General features: G+C 41.1%; 1 protein-coding gene across 6 annotated transcripts in view; it reads left to right on the top strand.

The window, feature by feature from the left end:
* Positions 1–16958, top strand: part of PRKCQ (protein kinase C theta) — a 141554-nt gene that overhangs the window by 57805 nt on the left and 66791 nt on the right. For 4 of the 6 annotated variants that reach the window (XM_065920948.1, XM_065920945.1, XM_065920946.1 and 1 more), the window contains exons 2-7: positions 414–543; positions 5004–5203; positions 8637–8697; positions 14414–14576; positions 15944–15975; positions 16072–16157. In XM_065920948.1, the coding sequence (XP_065777020.1) occupies positions 426–543; positions 5004–5203; positions 8637–8697; positions 14414–14576; positions 15944–15975; positions 16072–16157 (660 nt within the window). In that variant the 5' untranslated portion in view covers positions 414–425. Of the gene's footprint in view, positions 1–91; positions 240–413; positions 544–5003; positions 5204–8636; positions 8698–14413; positions 14577–15943; positions 15976–16071; positions 16158–16958 lie in introns of those variants that run through there. The other 2 variants (XM_065920949.1, XM_065920947.1) reach the window with 2 other exon arrangements.

Below are 16958 nucleotides of genomic sequence, written 5' to 3'. Positions count from 1 at the left end.
TAACTGCTGTGACTAAAATAGACTCACTGTTTATAAACTCATTTTCTTATTACTGTGTTGTTTCCTGGGTACCTACTTGACTAACAGAAGAAATGAAGTGTTGGAATGCTTTTGCGTCTCTCTGCAACTATTAAGTATAACTCCATTCAATTAGGAGTGGGACTTAGGTCTAACTGACAAGGTTAAATATCCTTAGTCCAGGACACCGCTTTCTCTGGCACGTCAGCCTGCGGTTTGGGGTGAGCCCAATAATGCACCGTGCAGAAGGGGAAGTAAAACATTTGTTTGAATGGATAGTCGAGCCACTTGAGGCTCTGGCTTTCGGAGATAAAGCACTGGTTAGGAGGGATGCAACACCCAAAATAATATATTTTACAGTCTTCAAACAGCTGTTGTCTTCTGTCGCTTTGCAGGGAGTGACCATCATGTCACCGTTTCTCCGAATTGGTTTGTCCAACTTCGACTGTGGGTCCTGCCAGTCGTGCCAGGGTGAGGCGGTTAACCCTTACTGTGCCGTGCTTGTCAAAGAGTATGTTGAATCAGGTAAGCTTGAGTGGGTGTTGGACCTGGGGGGTGGGCGAAGAGGAAGACCCTGCCGTGAACTGGGAAGCAAGGCCTTCCGGGATCTTCAAGGTCACCTGACTCAACCTTACCTTCCAGCTCAGGAAACGAATGCCCAGAGAAGCCAAGTGCTTCCTCAGGGGCACATGGGCTTAGTAACATTCTCTGAACTAGACCTGGTTGCCTGCCGTATGTTCTAGGTCATGGTCCCACTTTCCACATAAACAAAGGAAAGGAGAAATGAGTCGAGGATGTTATGTAAGGAGTTAACAAAGGGGGGAAAAATCTACTTATTAGCTAAAGTCGAACATGGTACAGTATTGTCTGATTGTTTTCTATGATTATAGATAAAGTCTGCATTGTTTTGTATTTTGAAAAATTTTAGTTGGAGGATACTTACTTTAGAATATTGTGTTGGCTTCTGATATACCACAGCGTGAATCAGTCTTAAGTATACGTATGTCCCCTCCCTCTAGACCTCCCTCCCACCCCTCCAGGCTGTCTCAGAGCACACAGCAGCTTCCCACTAGCTATCTGTTCTACCTATGGTAATGTATACATTTCAATGCCACTCTCTCGATTTGTCTCACCCTCTCCTTCCCCTACTGTGTCCAAAGTCTGGTTTTCTGTGTCTGCGGGTTTATTCCTGCCCTGAAAATAAGTTCATCAGTACCATTTTTCTAGATTTCATGTATATGCGGAATAACATATAACAAATATACACTATGAAAACAAATTTATGATATTTCTTTTTTTCTTTCTGACTTCACTCTGTATAGCAGGATCTAGGTTCATTCTCACTAAAACTGACTCAAATGCATTCCTTTTTATGGCTGAGTAATATTCCATTGTCTTAGAATTAATGCCAAAGATATTTTACTGCTTCTTTGACCAAGTTCAGATAAACAGTACAAAAAATATAGGATTAGCCATTAGAGTTCAAATTTCAGAAGACTTCCTTTACTAAGACCCCAGGTGAGTTAAAGGATTTGGTCAGATTTAAATATTCATGGAAATTTCATGGGGAGGAGGAAAGCATGACAGTCTTCCAAGATTCCTTCATGGGATTCCAAGATTCCTTCCTTCCTTTAGATCTTTCCATTAAAATCATCCTACTCTGGCTTGTCTAAATTACTGGTAGAGTGATGTAACTAGTGTGCCCATTTGAGCATGGTGGTACCATGGAGTCAAGGAATTTTTCTAAATGAAATGGTAATTAACATCACTGTACATTGTAATAAGTGAACAGACATAAAATGAGTATTGAATGGACACTTGGAATACTGTCTTCCATTTGGAAGAATGAATGAACATAAAGCTAAATTATTTAATGAACTGACTGCTAAAATATTTTAAAGAAATTTGATAATATTTTAATCAATTTATTTCCTGAAGCACATTAGAAATGATAATGTGAGTAAACAATGTCACTCAGGAAAAAGAAGATAATCCTATTCCGTCTAGAATATCTTCATGATCACTTAAACAGCTCCTATCCTCTCTGATCCTTGTCTCTGAATTTTAAAGTTCTCATGGACTTTCTAAAAACAGAAAAGAAAAAAAAAAGCAGGAGGAAGTTTACATCTCATGGTTTTCCCAGCCTCCCTGCCTTTCCCTACCTCCCTACACACATTTCTGGTTTTAGCAGACGACACTTTGTAGGGAAGTCTGATTGCCATCGATGCAGTCACAGGAATGATAAGGAGTCACTACAGTGTGTTTACAGAGAAGGTATTTATGGAGCACCTACTGTATACTGGGCCAGAAGACTTGCCTTTCCTTCAGAGTTCCTCTCCTAGCAGAAGATAAGCAAAAAACAGAAAGATCACATAGTAAGTCTTGTGAAGTGAAGACATGAAAGCAGGGTCGTGTGGGGAGAGAATTGGGACTGGAGAGAAAGATGGAGAGAGAAGGTAGTCTTGAAAAAGAAAAATTGAATGACGTTCCTGGGTGCAAGAGGAACCTGATTCTGCAGGTGACGACCTCCAGCTGGATGTGTCCAGCTCAGAACCCTGGGGTTTCCAATCCTGGACGCTGGCTTTTCTTTCCCTTATAAGACTTCTCCGCGCTCAACTGGCTTCTGACTTCCAGCCCCAGGAGCACATCAAAGCGGAGGAGACTGACTGATCATCTCCAGTTCCCTTCTGCCCAGATCTCTCTCCTGTTTAGTTAACAGTGAGAATGGCACTTGCTCCCAATCTAAAACCTTTCAAATGTCACCAAAATCTTTGAAGTGTGCAATGTCTGAGTTTTTCAAAGCTGCTTTTTGACTTAATGGGTCTCTTGGATCTGGTTCCCTTTACATCCACAGGTCTCACTGACATTTGCCTCCTGGGAGTCTTTTTTTTAAAGTATCTATTTCTTCTTTTGGCCTTGCCTTTGAACTTGGTCTAATCAGCCACATGAATCAAGAGGACATGTTGGAAAAGAAGTTTGTTTTTCTGAAAGGTTAGCCTGTGGAGTGCAGAGGTTTTTGTTTTTTCATTTTGTTTTCGTTTTGTCCTGAAAAGAAATTTCTCTGAACTTGGTATTTAAAACATTACTTCTGTAGAGTTTTAGCAGGTTTCTGTGTTCGGGATGTGAAGGCTGCATTTTACGTAAAGCAAAGAACAGGGGCAAATAGGACACAGTGCTGTCATTCTGGGAGCCTTTGAAAATAGTAAACCTCACTGTAAATAGGCAGGATCTTGAGTTCTGGTTCTCCTTATAAATGATGACAGTCTTTACTGAATGAAAGTGTGAAAAATGCTGTGGCAATTTCTGTCCGTTTCCTGGGTGTGCTGAAGGATGATGGTTGGAGGAAGTTAAAGGAATTTTGAGAGGTAGCTTGAAGCCTGTGGAAGTAAAACATTACTCTGATCACTACTATTGCCATGGCTTTTTTCTTAAGTCCAATCCTGAGTTAAATTTCTGTTAAATCATAACATTATTCCCCTTCCAGTTCCATGCTTAACCTTGCTAGAGTTTATACCTCTCAGAGCCAGGTTTTCCTACAGTGTGAAGCTTCAACTTATTCACATCCTTGCACACCTCCCAAAGAGTAATTTAGCAAATGCTTGACGCCTGTCCTCTTTCAGCATCATGCGTCAAGAGTTAGAACTGCTTTGCTTCACTGCTTTCAGTGACGGTTTCATTTTGCTTTATCAACATCTCTGATAAATCTCTGCTCAAACTGCCAGTTCATGTGCTTATGATCATAAGAAAGAAACCCTGAAATGCAGCTGCAGTTTTCTGCTCCTGCAACGACTAAAGGAAAAACACTACAGAGAATCTGATATGGATGGAGGATAGGACAACACTGCTGAATCCCTAGTAGTCACTTTCCCTGGTGGTTCTGGGACGGTTCCCTTAAACTTTATCATCCTGCCCTTGGTTCCTGTCATGAACCATTTGCAGGACCCCTGCAGCCTGCTTCACTGACTCCGGGGATGACGACCTCCACCTCTCTGAGATACTTGTTAGTTTTTGCTTAGGTTGCATGGTTTATGTTAAAGTGCATCCTCATTTTGAGAAGAAAATAATGGTTCATGATATTTTAAAGGTTTTGCCTATTAAAGGTATTTATGTTGAGTGGAAATTTTTAAAATATCTTTCTAAAAGAGCACTCAGTATAAGCCTGAAATTAAGTCAGTGTCTTTTTCAAATCAACACACAGTAGTTTTATATTGTCTTTTTTTTTTTTTACTAGATACTAGTGAAATTGAACAGTCATGTGTCCACCCTTAATACATTAACACAGAAGGATCCCCAAAGGCATAAAAGTATAAAACCTGTTAAAAGGGGAGGATCTAGGTCACTGTCCTCTACCAAATATACCAGGCTTAGCTGCTGGGTTCTTTATATTTGCTCAGGTGTTCAGACTTCAAAAGAAGCAATGGATGAATAGGAAAAGAGCATTGCCAGTGCAACATGCCAGATTTATTTGTATAAATTGTCCGGGTTGACTTCCAAGTTTTAGTACATTACCCTGCATGTAAACCTTGGAGCCATCTCATTTTGTCCTATTTTACCTCTAATTTTTTTTTAACAATTTTTTTTAATTGGAGTATAGTCAATTAACAATGTTGTGATACTTTCAGGTGAACACCAGAGCGATTCAACCATGCATGTATACATGTATCCATTCTCCCCCAAATCCCTCTTCCATCCACGTGGCTACATAGCACTGAGCAGAGTTTCCTGTGCTATACAGTAGGACCTTGTTGGTTATCCATTTTAGATATAGCAGTGTGTGCATGTCCATCCCCAACTCTCTAACTATCCCTTCCCCCCATCCTTCCTCCCTGGTAACCATAAGTTCATTCTTTGGGTGTCCCTAATTCTTGAAGTGTTATTGTTGTTCTCCCAAAAGACTTATATAGTCCTCGAGAGCAGAAGGAATGTGTGAATTATTTCCCAGAACCGGCTAAAACCGTAATGAGAACATGTCTTTCCATTCCTAGAGAATGGGCAGATGTACATCCAGAAAAAGCCAACCATGTACCCGCCCTGGGACAGCACTTTCGACGCCCACATCAACAAGGGAAGAGTGATGCAGATCATCGTGAAGGGCAAAAACGTGGACCTGATATCCGAGACTACCGTGGAGCTGTACTCCCTGGCCGAGAGATGCAGGAAAAACAATGGGAAGACAGAGATATGGGTAAATAGCCAAGGCTTGAGCTTCATTTATGTGTATATTCCATCGTAGCTGAAGACTGGTACAGAATTTCCGTGTCATCCTGAAGGTTGACATCCTGAAGGCCTTGAGGAAACGGACTCCCTACCACTGACTCATTGGTGGCTTGATTGTGACAATGAGTGTTCATTGTGGACTATAGAACATACTAGCATACTCAAATTTCTTTGATTCTTGAGTAAAGGAAATAAGGTCTCTTAGGGTGTGAAAAACTGTTACTGATCTATAACTGTTAAAGTCAGCTTGGAAATACCACAAAATTTTCATAGCGTGGGAACCTACCTGTGATCTGTGTATCAAGATATCACATGAATATCAAGATATCTAGATACCTACATGATATCTTGATAAACTATCTTAGATAAGATGCTGGGTAGATAAGTGAGAAGAGAGCAAAGATCCCTTTAATATCTCAATCCCTGTAATTTTTTTTGTCATAATGTGTTTGCTTAGCTTGTTGTTGTTCAGTGCTCAGTCATATTTGACCCTTTCTGACCCCATGGACTGCAGCACGCCAGGCTCCTCTGTCCTCTACTATCTCCCAGAGTTTGCTCAAATTCATGTCCATTGAGTCAGTGATGTTATCCAACCATCTTATCCTCTGCCACCCCTTTCTCCTTTTGCCTTCAATCTTTCCCAGCATCAGGGTCTTTCCCAGTGAGTCGGCTCTTTGCATCAGGTGACCAAAGTATTGGAGCTTCAGCTTCAGTCCTCCCAATGAATATTCAGGATTAGCTTGCTTTGCTTTAAAAAGTACATTATACACAGTCCATGTTACCACACAGACTTTTGAAAACTTCTGTTCTAAAGATTTGTTACCAAAATAGTTATGAAATTAAAAGGAGAAGTAAACTATGAAAGCATAAAAAATTCTTATGAAAATTTCTGGGGTACAAAAATTAAAGAAAACATATGAGTTAAAGCTGCTTTTGTATGATCTGAAGCCCAGAAAGTGTTTTCAAATGTCTGCATCCTTTATGCAAAGGCGTATACTCTTACCTTTCAGCTTCATACTTCATATAACTCAGATTCTTAAGAACACCAGCCAAAAGATTTTCAAATACCAGATTTCAAAATGGGAATGATAGCTGCCTAAAACCTAGTTTTTTGTGTCAGTTTGTATATTTTTTACCTTAAAAAAAAAGAGAGATACATTTTAGGAAAGTGTATCTATCTTTGCTTGCATCACTAAAGTAATCTTTAAAGATAACAATATGTCAAGATATTTTTCTAAAAGTCCCCCATACTTAAATGTATTTAGATAATTTAGTTCAGGGTGTCTGTGAACTCATTCAGCCTGGTGAGAAATCACAGAAACAGAATTCCACTTAGGTAGTCGGTTATGCACATAGGAAGTGGATAAATAAGTGGGTAATGTCATAGGTATGTGACTTAGTGGTAAAGGTTGATACAAACCTGTTGGGGGAGAGGGTAAGGCTGCAGATACCACTGAGTCATGGAGCATTTGACCAGGCTCAGAGAAAGAAGAGAGAAACTAGAGAGAATCTTCCTCTGTTTTTCCCCCATTCCCATTTATCTTCCACTTTCTGCCTCATTTTTTTTAAAAACGGAGGAGTCACCAAATCTCTAATTTTTAAAGTAGCATACTATTGATTTCCTTTTCAATGAATAAAGGGATAACTATTTTTAAAATTCTTTTACTTTGCATCCTTGACAAAGAAGTTGTTTTTCTATTTGTACCTCTTAAAGTTGCATTTGCTTTCTTGCCGAGGCATTTTTTTTTAAAGTTTATTCTTGTCAGACTTTCCATGTTTTTTGCATGTTGGGATTATTGAGACATAAGCCCTTAGGTCCGCATTTAACTACTGGCAGCCTTCTTGTATTTTCCGCCTTTGTCAGTTTCAAGGTTATTTCCTAGTTCACTTTTATTTATCCTGTTTAAGGGTCAACAGATTGCTTTGGACTTAGTTTCCCTTGCTTCTGTCGAAATCTGCTTTCTTAAAATTAGTTTCTCTATTTAAAAAAGAAAAAGATTTTCTCAGAGTTGCCTCTTACCTCCTGAGTCACCATCCAGTTTCCAAACATTGATATTTTCTTTCTGCTTTCCCAGGGTTTTCCCTGTTGGTGTGATTATACCCCACTCACTCATAAATGTGATGGAATCTGACTTTCTGTGGATGTTGTTTGTTTGGCAGCTCGCTGATTTAATTTCCTCCATCACCACTAATTTCTGAATATTGATAACATTGCAGTCACCTGGTACCAGTTTTTCCCACTTCCTCTGGGAATGAGCCCCTATCCCTCGCTCTTCTAGTTTTATTTTTGCCTCCATTATTTATTATTCCATAAACCAGAGAATAATGGTATATGTACTTGATGTCAAAAGCCCTTCTCTTTTCACTAATCTATTTAAGCCATTTAAGAGTCAGACACAACGTAGCAACTGAACAACAAGAACAAATTTAAGCGTTCATGGAAATGCGTAGTTAACCAAGTGGTACAAGCTCGTCACATCATAAAATTCTAATAGAGGTGATGCTGTACCATTGGCATTGCTATTATGTCGGTTTCTCCAATATCTTTCAGGGTCACCATGACTTTGGATTACTTAACCATGATTCACTCCTGAGTTCAACCAGACCCTTTTTGTTATTTTTCAGTTATTCTAGTTACCCGCAGATGTAATGATCAGCATTGGGCTTTAGTTCACCTTTTTTTTTGTCTTTTTAGCATGTGAGCAATGCTGTGTTACAGTTTAGTTATATTATTAGTGGTTAGTCAGGTCTTCTCAGATTTGCTGTGTGTCCCTTATGTCACATCAGGTAATCTGCATCATCCCTTAACAGGTCACTTTGTCTGGTCCCTTCTACGTAATGATACTGAAATATATATATATATATATTTAATCCCTTCCTTGACCAACCTAATTAAAATTTCCCTTAGTAGATGGTCCAGCACTTTCCAAAGGAAGCAGGTTCTCTATGTGGAAGTAAAAGGCCACTCTCATTTAATACCCCTACTAACCCAGAGTCCCTGGTGGCTGAGCAGTAAAGAATCACCTGCAACTCAGGAGATACTGGGTCAGGAAGATTTCCTGGAGAAGGAAATGGCAACCTACTCCGGTATTCTTGCCTGGGAGATTCCATGGAGAGAGGAGCCTGGCAGGCAGCAGTCATCAGGCCGCAGAAAGGTGGACACGGCCTTGAGGAAGTTTTGATCTCCAAATCAAATTTATGAGCTGCTGAAATGTTTTGATAAAAGAAAGGTTATATTTGTGGATGCTGTGCTATTTTGATGATAACATGAGTGAGCAAGATGAAAAGGAGCAGGGCTGCGCTAGAAATCTCCTGCCTCACCCAGCTTATCAGTTGGGATGTCATTCAGCTCAGCGCTTGCCTCACGCTCTGACCCGTGTTTCTTTTCTTCCTTCCACCAGTTAGAGCTGAAACCTCAAGGCCGCATGCTGATGAACGCAAGATACTTTCTGGAAATGAGCGGCAAGTGACATTTCTTATTCCTATTTGGGGATGAGGTGGGCAACTTATTTCACTTTTTCGAAAGCAAAGAAAATGGAATCACAAGGAATTTCCTTAAAATTTCCAGTGATGCTCGAGCGTGAGTTGAATATACACTCTGTGGGACCAGAGACATACAGAAATATAAAACACTGATAGCATTTACTTTTGAAAAACTTCTGTTTGTTTATTTTTGGCTGCACTGGTCTTCATGGCGTGCTCAGGCTTTCTCTTGTGGAGGTGCGCAGGCTTCTCACTGGGGTGGCTCCCCTTGCTGCAGAGCTCCGTTCTAGGGCACATGGGCTCAGTAGCTGTGGCTCACAGGCTCTAGAGTGTGGGATCAGTAGTTGTGGTGCATGGGCTTAGTTGCCCCGCCGCATGTGAAATATTCCCAGACCAGGGATCAAACCTGTTTTCCCTGCATTGACAGGCAAATCCTTAACCACTGGACCACCAGGGAAGTCCAGCATTTATTTTTACATGGTGTGAATGCACATGCCCAGGGCTTTTCTAGTCTGTCTATATTTTCATTTGGGAATTTACTATAAACACCAAAGGTTCTGCTAATGTGTTGCCCTGTGTGTACACACTGTGTATAAATGATGTGATATGACATGTGGTCACACCATCAGAATACAAAATGAATAAGAAGCTGATAAATACTTTCCTTACCCCTAGAAGGACAGAGGACTAATGCTTCAAGTTAGTCATCTCAAATGCTTTTAGGAACAAGCAAGGAAAAAAATGTGTCACTGAAGACTTACCCTTGCATCTCACACACAGACACCGTTCATAGAAGTTACATGTATGAGCCGTGTGCGTGGTGTCTCGGACAGCCTGTCAGTTCTTCCTGTTGCATTTATATCCTGTTGTCAAAATGCTGTGTAAATGAATCAGATGCTACTACCCTTCAATCTTTTTTTAAAGTATAGTTGATTTACAATGTTGGGTGAGCATCAGCATCAGGTGTAGAGCAAAGTGATTCAGATATGTCTGAATATATAAATATGCACCCCCCCACACACATATGTATATATACTTTCACATCCTTTTCTCTTATAGGTTATTACAAAATGTTGGGTATAGTTCCCTGTGCTGTACAGTAGGTCCTTGTGGAGTATCTGTCTGTGTGTATGCTAAGCCCCTTCCTGTTTTATGCCTCCATGCCCTTCTTCTTTGGTAGCTATAAGCTTGCTTTCTGCGAGTCTATTTCTGTTCTGTAAATAAGCTCATTTGTATCTTAGTGTCCACCCATAGGTGATATCATATAATATTTGTCATTCTCTGTCTGACTTTACTGCACTTGGTATGATCATTGCTAGGTCCGTCCGTGTTGCTGCAGGTGGCATTATTTCATTCATCTTCCTATCTCAGTGAGTACTTAGGAGGTGCTCAGTGAATGTGTGTTGAACTGTTCAGTTGGGCTCGCTCTGGCATTTAGGAATGCCTTTTTTTCCCTTTGGTTCCCACTGAGTGACTGTCTCAAATATTCCCATAGTCCTTCTGAGTTGCTGAGGGAGCCTGCTAACATGGTAGAACTGGGAGAGACCGTGTCTCCCGCCGGGTCTGCACTTCAGGGCTCAGCGTCTTCTTCCTGAGCCCTCTTCCTGCTCCGGCCTCTGAGAGAGCCCCCCCCTTTCTTGGCATCCTGGCTGTCGACCCTGGCGGCTCTGTAATACCAGCCCTGCTTCCTCTCTGGCATCTTCAGCTTTTCCTTCTCTCTTTGGTTTCCGCCTCATTGCCAAGACATACATAATTATGCCATCTTCTCCAATGTGAAATAGATATTTTTTAAAATGCTTTTTACTGTGATAAAAGTCACATAATATATACCATTTTCACAATATTTAACAGTACAGTTCAATGACACCAAGTCCGTTCACATTGTTGTGCAGCTCTCACCATCATCCACCCTCCGGAGTTTTTCGCCTTCCTAAACTGAAGCTCTGTCCCCATGAAACATGAACTCCCCATCCCTGTCTCCCCACCCGTCCACCCCACAGCCCCGGGCATCTACCAGTGTGCTTTCTGGCTCTATGAATTTGACTACTCTAAGTACCTTGTCCAAGTGCAATCAAAAAGTATTTGTTTGCACCTAATATAGCTTGTATAATATATATTGCAATGTATTTAAATTTTATTTATTTTCAACTGAAGGATGCTTGCTTTACAGTATTGTATTGGTGCAAACATGAACGTAAATCAACCACAGGTATACTTATGTCCCCTCCCTCTTCAACCTCCCTCCCCATCCCACCCACAGGTTGTTACAGAGCCCCAGTTTTAGCTCCCTGAGTCACACAGAAGGTTAATTTAACATATGTCCTTGGACTTCCATGGTGGCTCAGATGGTAAAGAATCTGGCTATAATGTAGAAGACCTGGGTTCGATCCCTGGGTTGGGAAGATCCCGTGGAGAACGGGATGTCAAGCCCCTTGCCTGGAGAATTCCATGGACAGAGGAGCCTTGCAGGCTACAGTCCCATGGGGTCACAAGGAGTCGGACGCGACCAAGCAACCAACACCCATACATGTCCTACAAACAGATCACCTTTTGTTCCCTTGAGCTATACAGCAGGTTCTCTTTATTACCTGTTTTATACCTAGTACCGTGTTTATATGTCAGTCCCAATCTCCCAGTTTAAAGGTATTTTTTAAAGCCTTTTTTCCTCTACAAGGCTTTATTTCCTTTCATTCCCTGACACATTTCTTGAGAAAGTAGTTTAATATATTACTCCTTTTTTCTTCACTACTCTATCAACCCTTAAACCCAAAGAATCTGTCTTATATTTCAATCCATCTGCTAAATGGCTTTCTCCAAAAGAATGAGTCCTCAAAACAAATGTTTGTTTCTTAAGCTTCAGTTCCCTTAACATCTCTCTATCCGTCAATGCTGAGAAACCTTTTCTTTCTTGGATTGCTTGATGTAATATTATTCAAGTTTTCCTCTTAATTTTTCAGCTGCCTCTTCATGGCCTCTTTTGTCATTTCTTTTACTACCTCCTAAAAATATGGGAGTTCTTATCCCCAAGTCTGTTCTTTGTGTGAGTGCCATCCCTTCCTGACTTACCCATTCAAAATTAGGGGTCTCATAATTCTCTATAATATCCTGCATAGCAATTTGCTTATAGCTCCCCAGGAAATGTGTGACTTAATTGACTACAAACAAGTGATTGGTTAAACTAAACAAATAAATTAGGCACCATTGCTATAAAATAAATAACCAAATATATAAAAATCAGTGAGCTTATTCAAACCAGTGAACAAACGGAAGGCCAAATTACTTTGGAAATAAACAGTAATTACAAGGAGAATTTTTAAAATTCTGAGCTTTTATACATTTACTTTCTTATAAGGGTTGAAATGGTCAGAGGATAAAGGAATTGTAGCAAGGATCAAGGGAATGAATTCCTGACATATTTTTAAATGTACAGTATTCTAATACACAGACTATTTTATATTTATAAACATACAGTTGTATATAGTGCATACTATTATTTATAATAGCTTATTAGACTATTCAGTCAGTAAAGAATCTGCCTGGGTTCGATTCCTGGGTTGGGAAGATCCTCTGGAGAAGGAAGTGGCAACCCACTCCAGTATTCTTGCCTGGAGAATCCCATGGAGGGAGGAGCCTGGTGGTCGGCAGTCCTTGGGGTCGCAAGAGAGAGTCAGACCCAACTTAGCAACTACACCACCACCATATAATTTTTACATGATTATATTTGTATATTTTTCACAGTAATATGAATAGGGTTCCCAGAATAATTCACCTCCCTCCCTGAGTTCAAAAGTAATTTTATACTTTATTTCCTTTTATTTCATCAGCACCAAAATAGAAATGAGTCAGAGCTTCCGGACAAATGGCCCCCTGTGCCCGTCCCGAGTTGTAAATAGATCTCTACACTTAAACCAGAACCTATGGGAGAAAGCAGTTGCCTCGGTGACCCTAAATCTAACCCCTAATTCACCAAGCCTAATTTATTTCCAGCCCAGTTCCTGAAAAAAAAAAGACCTACATCGCCTAACCTTGAAGTATTAGGCAAAGTACTAAGCCCTGTAAGGAACTCTTTTCCAGGAATGCTTTATGATTATTTTCTTTGGAGTAGAGTTGATGCAATGCCGTGAAAGTTTCAGGTGTAGAGCGAAGTGACTTTTTATCTGAGAGTTTGGGGTTTCCATAAAACTGACCTGTGGACTCTTGTAGAGAAGACTCCGGTCTTGAAAGGAGAGCTGGCACTAGGCTGGATCGTGGAGGAGGGTCTCCACCTCCGTGACTCTCCCCCTGCCTCGTTGTCCACCCAGTGTGTTTCCAGCCTGGCCGTGCAAAGGGGTGGGGAAATTAAGGTCCTCTGGCAGGATCAATTGCCCGGAGGGTGTTGTCCAGCCATTGCCATGGCTTAGCCCAAAGGGAAACAATGTGGTTTAGATATTGTTAACTCTCTTCATTTGTGAAACATGAGCGCCTTATTCTCACCAAACCTCCATCTTTTGTATTTTAAAAATAAGTATAACAAGTAATCCAAGGATCTACTTAAAATCGCAGTTGTAGGAACTAGCATCATTAAATTCGTTACCCTTATTCTAGCGATGATGACAGTTTTGTTCTTTCCGTCTCCTTTACCCTGTCACTCTTTCTTGCATGCTGGAGGTTCCCTTGTACTGTTTAATCATATCTACCTTGCTGTTGTGTATTTTGGTTGGGGGACCTGGGCTTCAGTCACGGCTAATATTCTCACTGGTATTTCTCAGAATTCCTCCAGCCTTTTGGGAAACTGTGGGTGCTGGGGACAGTTACTACGCAGAGTACCTTTACCAGCATCCAGAGCCCAGGGTAAACTGAAGAACTGTGAATGTGAGGCTTTGATGTAGGTGACTAGGTACCATCAAGGATTACCTAGACATTTTTTAATTGCACTCATCGGTTCATTTCTGGTCCTTTCTACATTGACCTGTATAGTTTATGGCTGCTGCATCTGATTCCTGTGGGCTTCAGGAACCAACAACTTCCCAAAGCTCTTTTGCCTTCAGAAATCTGGCCAGCTCCTGCTTGTCTTTTTTTTTTTTTTTTTGTCCATAAACAACTAGATATAAAATTTGGGGGGACCTAAAAAAAATATATATATATATATGTGTGTGTGTATATATATATATATGTGTATATATATATATATATATATATATATATAGTTTCCAACTTACTGTCAGTACCACATTATTCTTTAGAATTACAGGCAAAGTATTTGCCACTTCCTGCCTTTTCTGGCTGATTCATCACTGACAGTGATGAGGAGAGGTCAATAAATACCTTAAACATTCCAACTTCTGGTTTTAAAAATTGAGAAAGGATATAGCTCAGTGTCGTGAAAGAGGATGGAAGGATTGAGCCAAGAATCCAGCCTCATTGTTCCAATCCTGTAACAGTACACCCTCTGATAATCCTGTTACGGAAATAAGGAAAGACACTTCTCATTGTACCAAACTTTAGAAATACTGGGTTGGCCAAAATGTCCATAACATCTTTTGGAAAAAATCCAAATAGGCTTTTAGCCCAACCCAGTACTTGGGGCGTTAATGGTCTCAATGCTTGTCTGGTCCCTCATCCATCTCTGCCCCTTCCCCATTTCCCCCCACCCTGGTCGCCCCCAGCTGTGACAGCCATATCACAGAAGGTCACTGTCACTGCCCTCTTCCTGCAGACACAAAGGACATGAACGAATTCGAGGCCGACGGCTTCTTCGCTCTGCATCACCGCCGAGGCGCCATCAAGCAGGCCAAAGTCCACCACGTCAAGTGCCATGAGTTCACGGCCACCTTCTTCCCACAGCCCACGTTTTGCTCTGTCTGCCATGAATTTGTCTGGTATGGTAACTCGCCTGTGACACCAACCTTCAGGTTATGCCTTGGGTCACGTCTTTTTTTTAAAATTTGTTTATTTATTTGGCTGTGTTGGGTCTTAGTTATGGCACACAGGCTTCAGAGTGCAGGCTTAGTTGTTCTGAGGCCTGTGGGATCTTAGACCCCTGAGCAAGGACTGAACCCCCATCCCCTGCATTGCATGGCGGATTCTTAAACACTGTACCACCGGTGTTTAAGTCCCATGATGCATCTTCTTAACCCACCAGGCCTGGCATGTTCCACCTTGGGGGAGTGTACGGGAATAGGTCCTACCTGAGAGTTTCCAGTGGCCTCACCTGGATTGAGGAGGCTCAAACGGTGTGATTCTAGAGAATATTTTCATAATAAAGCTCCTATAGCACCAGGAATCCAGCTCCCTTAGGAAAGATTTCAAGGAAACTTTGGTTTCCAATTAAATGGGAAGCTTCTGGGGGTGAGTGGGGAGGGACAGAAGAGGGAGAGATCTTTATTGTAAGCACAATTTTATAGTCAAAACTGCCACCAGCTCAACAACCCAACTGTGCTGCTAACTAAATGTCTACAGAAGGCAACACTTGCCCATTGGAGCTGATGGGTTTCTATGTTTACAAGGCTCTTGGGTGTCTTAACAGCCCTCGAACAGAGATTGGTTCAAGCCTCAGTAACCACAACAGCGAAGGCTACGGTAGACTGGAGACTCAAAATGACTCCTATCTTTTGTTTCAGCTTCCCCCACTATTTTGGGGTCTTCTCTCCTTTGGGTTCTTGCAGGATCTGTTAATGCACAACTTCTGGCTTAACCAGGGTATCCAAAGGTCAGATAGACTTTTGGTGGGTTTCCATCAACTGTCTTCATCTAATGATTGCCTTCCTTTCTAATAGTGAATGTTAACAGAATCCGTCTTAAGGTTGAGAATTTATTAGCTGCAAATGTTCACAGATACTCAGAAAGAGGAAATAAAGTGTTATATGGATATCTTTGCTTATCTGTACTGAACTTAGTAAGACAGTGAAAATTTTTAAGTGTAGACATGGAAATTTGCTACTTAGGAGCCTGTGATCCATTTTTGGTTGGGCATTTTTTGGTCTGCATGTTTGTTTGGAAAATATGCAAATGAAAGGGAAATGAACAACTCCTCATTTATTGAATGTTCAGACTTTTCACAAAGCAGGTCAAAATAAGAGCACACATTAACACTCTTGCCTAATAGCAGACCAGGGCTGCTGCTCAGAAAATGCTCTGTGAGAGTAGGAAGCTATGAGAGCTTGTTCATCTTTTAAATAGTTTTGTTTTTGGTACTACAGTTGACGCTAAAGTCCATGTACATATTCAAACATGTGCTTTATTGCAGGGGTCTGAACAAACAAGGCTACCAGTGTCAACGTAAGTAAGAAGGATTTCTGTTGTACTAGCATCATTCCTTTTCTTTAGTTGTCGCTTAACTTCTGAAAATCTCAAGCTGTAGTTATTTCTTTTCAGAATGTAATGCAGCAATTCACAAGAAGTGTATCGATAAAGTAATAGCAAAGTGCACAGGATCAGCTATCAACAGCCGAGAAACTATGGTACGGACCTAGATTCGCCTATCTGAAATATGATGGTTTCATCCTGACATTACCTTTAACAAAAGCCCACTAACTCTTTTTTAAAGGACTTTTTAAAACATTCTTTTCTTTTTGGTTGCACTGGGTCTTTGTTGCTGCGTGTGGGCTTTCTCTCGTTTCTGAGAGCAGGGGCTACTCTCTAGTTGCGGTGCTCGGGGCTTCTCATTGCGGTGGGTTTTCTTATGGCAGAGCGTGGTCTCTAGGCTTGCAGGTTTCAGTAGCTGGGGTGCATGGGCTTTGTTGCTCCACAGTGTGTGGAATCTTCCCAGACCAGGAATCAAACCCATGTTCCCTGCACTGGCAGATGGATTTTTATCCACCGTACCACCAGGGAAGTCCAACAACTCCCTAATTCTTGTCCATGATGCACAGTTCTTACATTTTCCCTTGCATGTCAATATCCCTAAAACGCTTTCCTCTTCAGTGATGATTGTTACTGAGACCCAAAACCAGTGTTTCGCCATCTCTGTGTTTAATCGCCCCATAGGTCAAATCAGAATCCTAACAGAGGCTGCTTCAGATGAGATATTTTGAGGATTGTATGAGATATCACACGTGTAAAAGACAACACAGGTGACATATTTGTCACAGCACCTGGCAGGACTGTTCTCTATGCTTGTCTCTTCTGTTCACATATAACAAGTGTGAGAAGTCTTCCCACTCCTCACACTAATAAACCGATGCCTCTAGAGGAGGCATTATATAATATCTTCCAAAGGTGAAGGCACTAGTTCTAGGTTGAAAGAGAAAAGGAAATATTTA

Source organism: Muntiacus reevesi, chromosome 2 (genome assembly GCF_963930625.1).
Source record: "Muntiacus reevesi chromosome 2, mMunRee1.1, whole genome shotgun sequence".
Taxonomy (NCBI): Eukaryota; Metazoa; Chordata; class Mammalia; order Artiodactyla; family Cervidae; genus Muntiacus; species Muntiacus reevesi.
The sequence above is the reverse complement of the archived record's forward strand: the minus strand, read 5'-3'. Positions and strand labels throughout refer to the sequence as shown.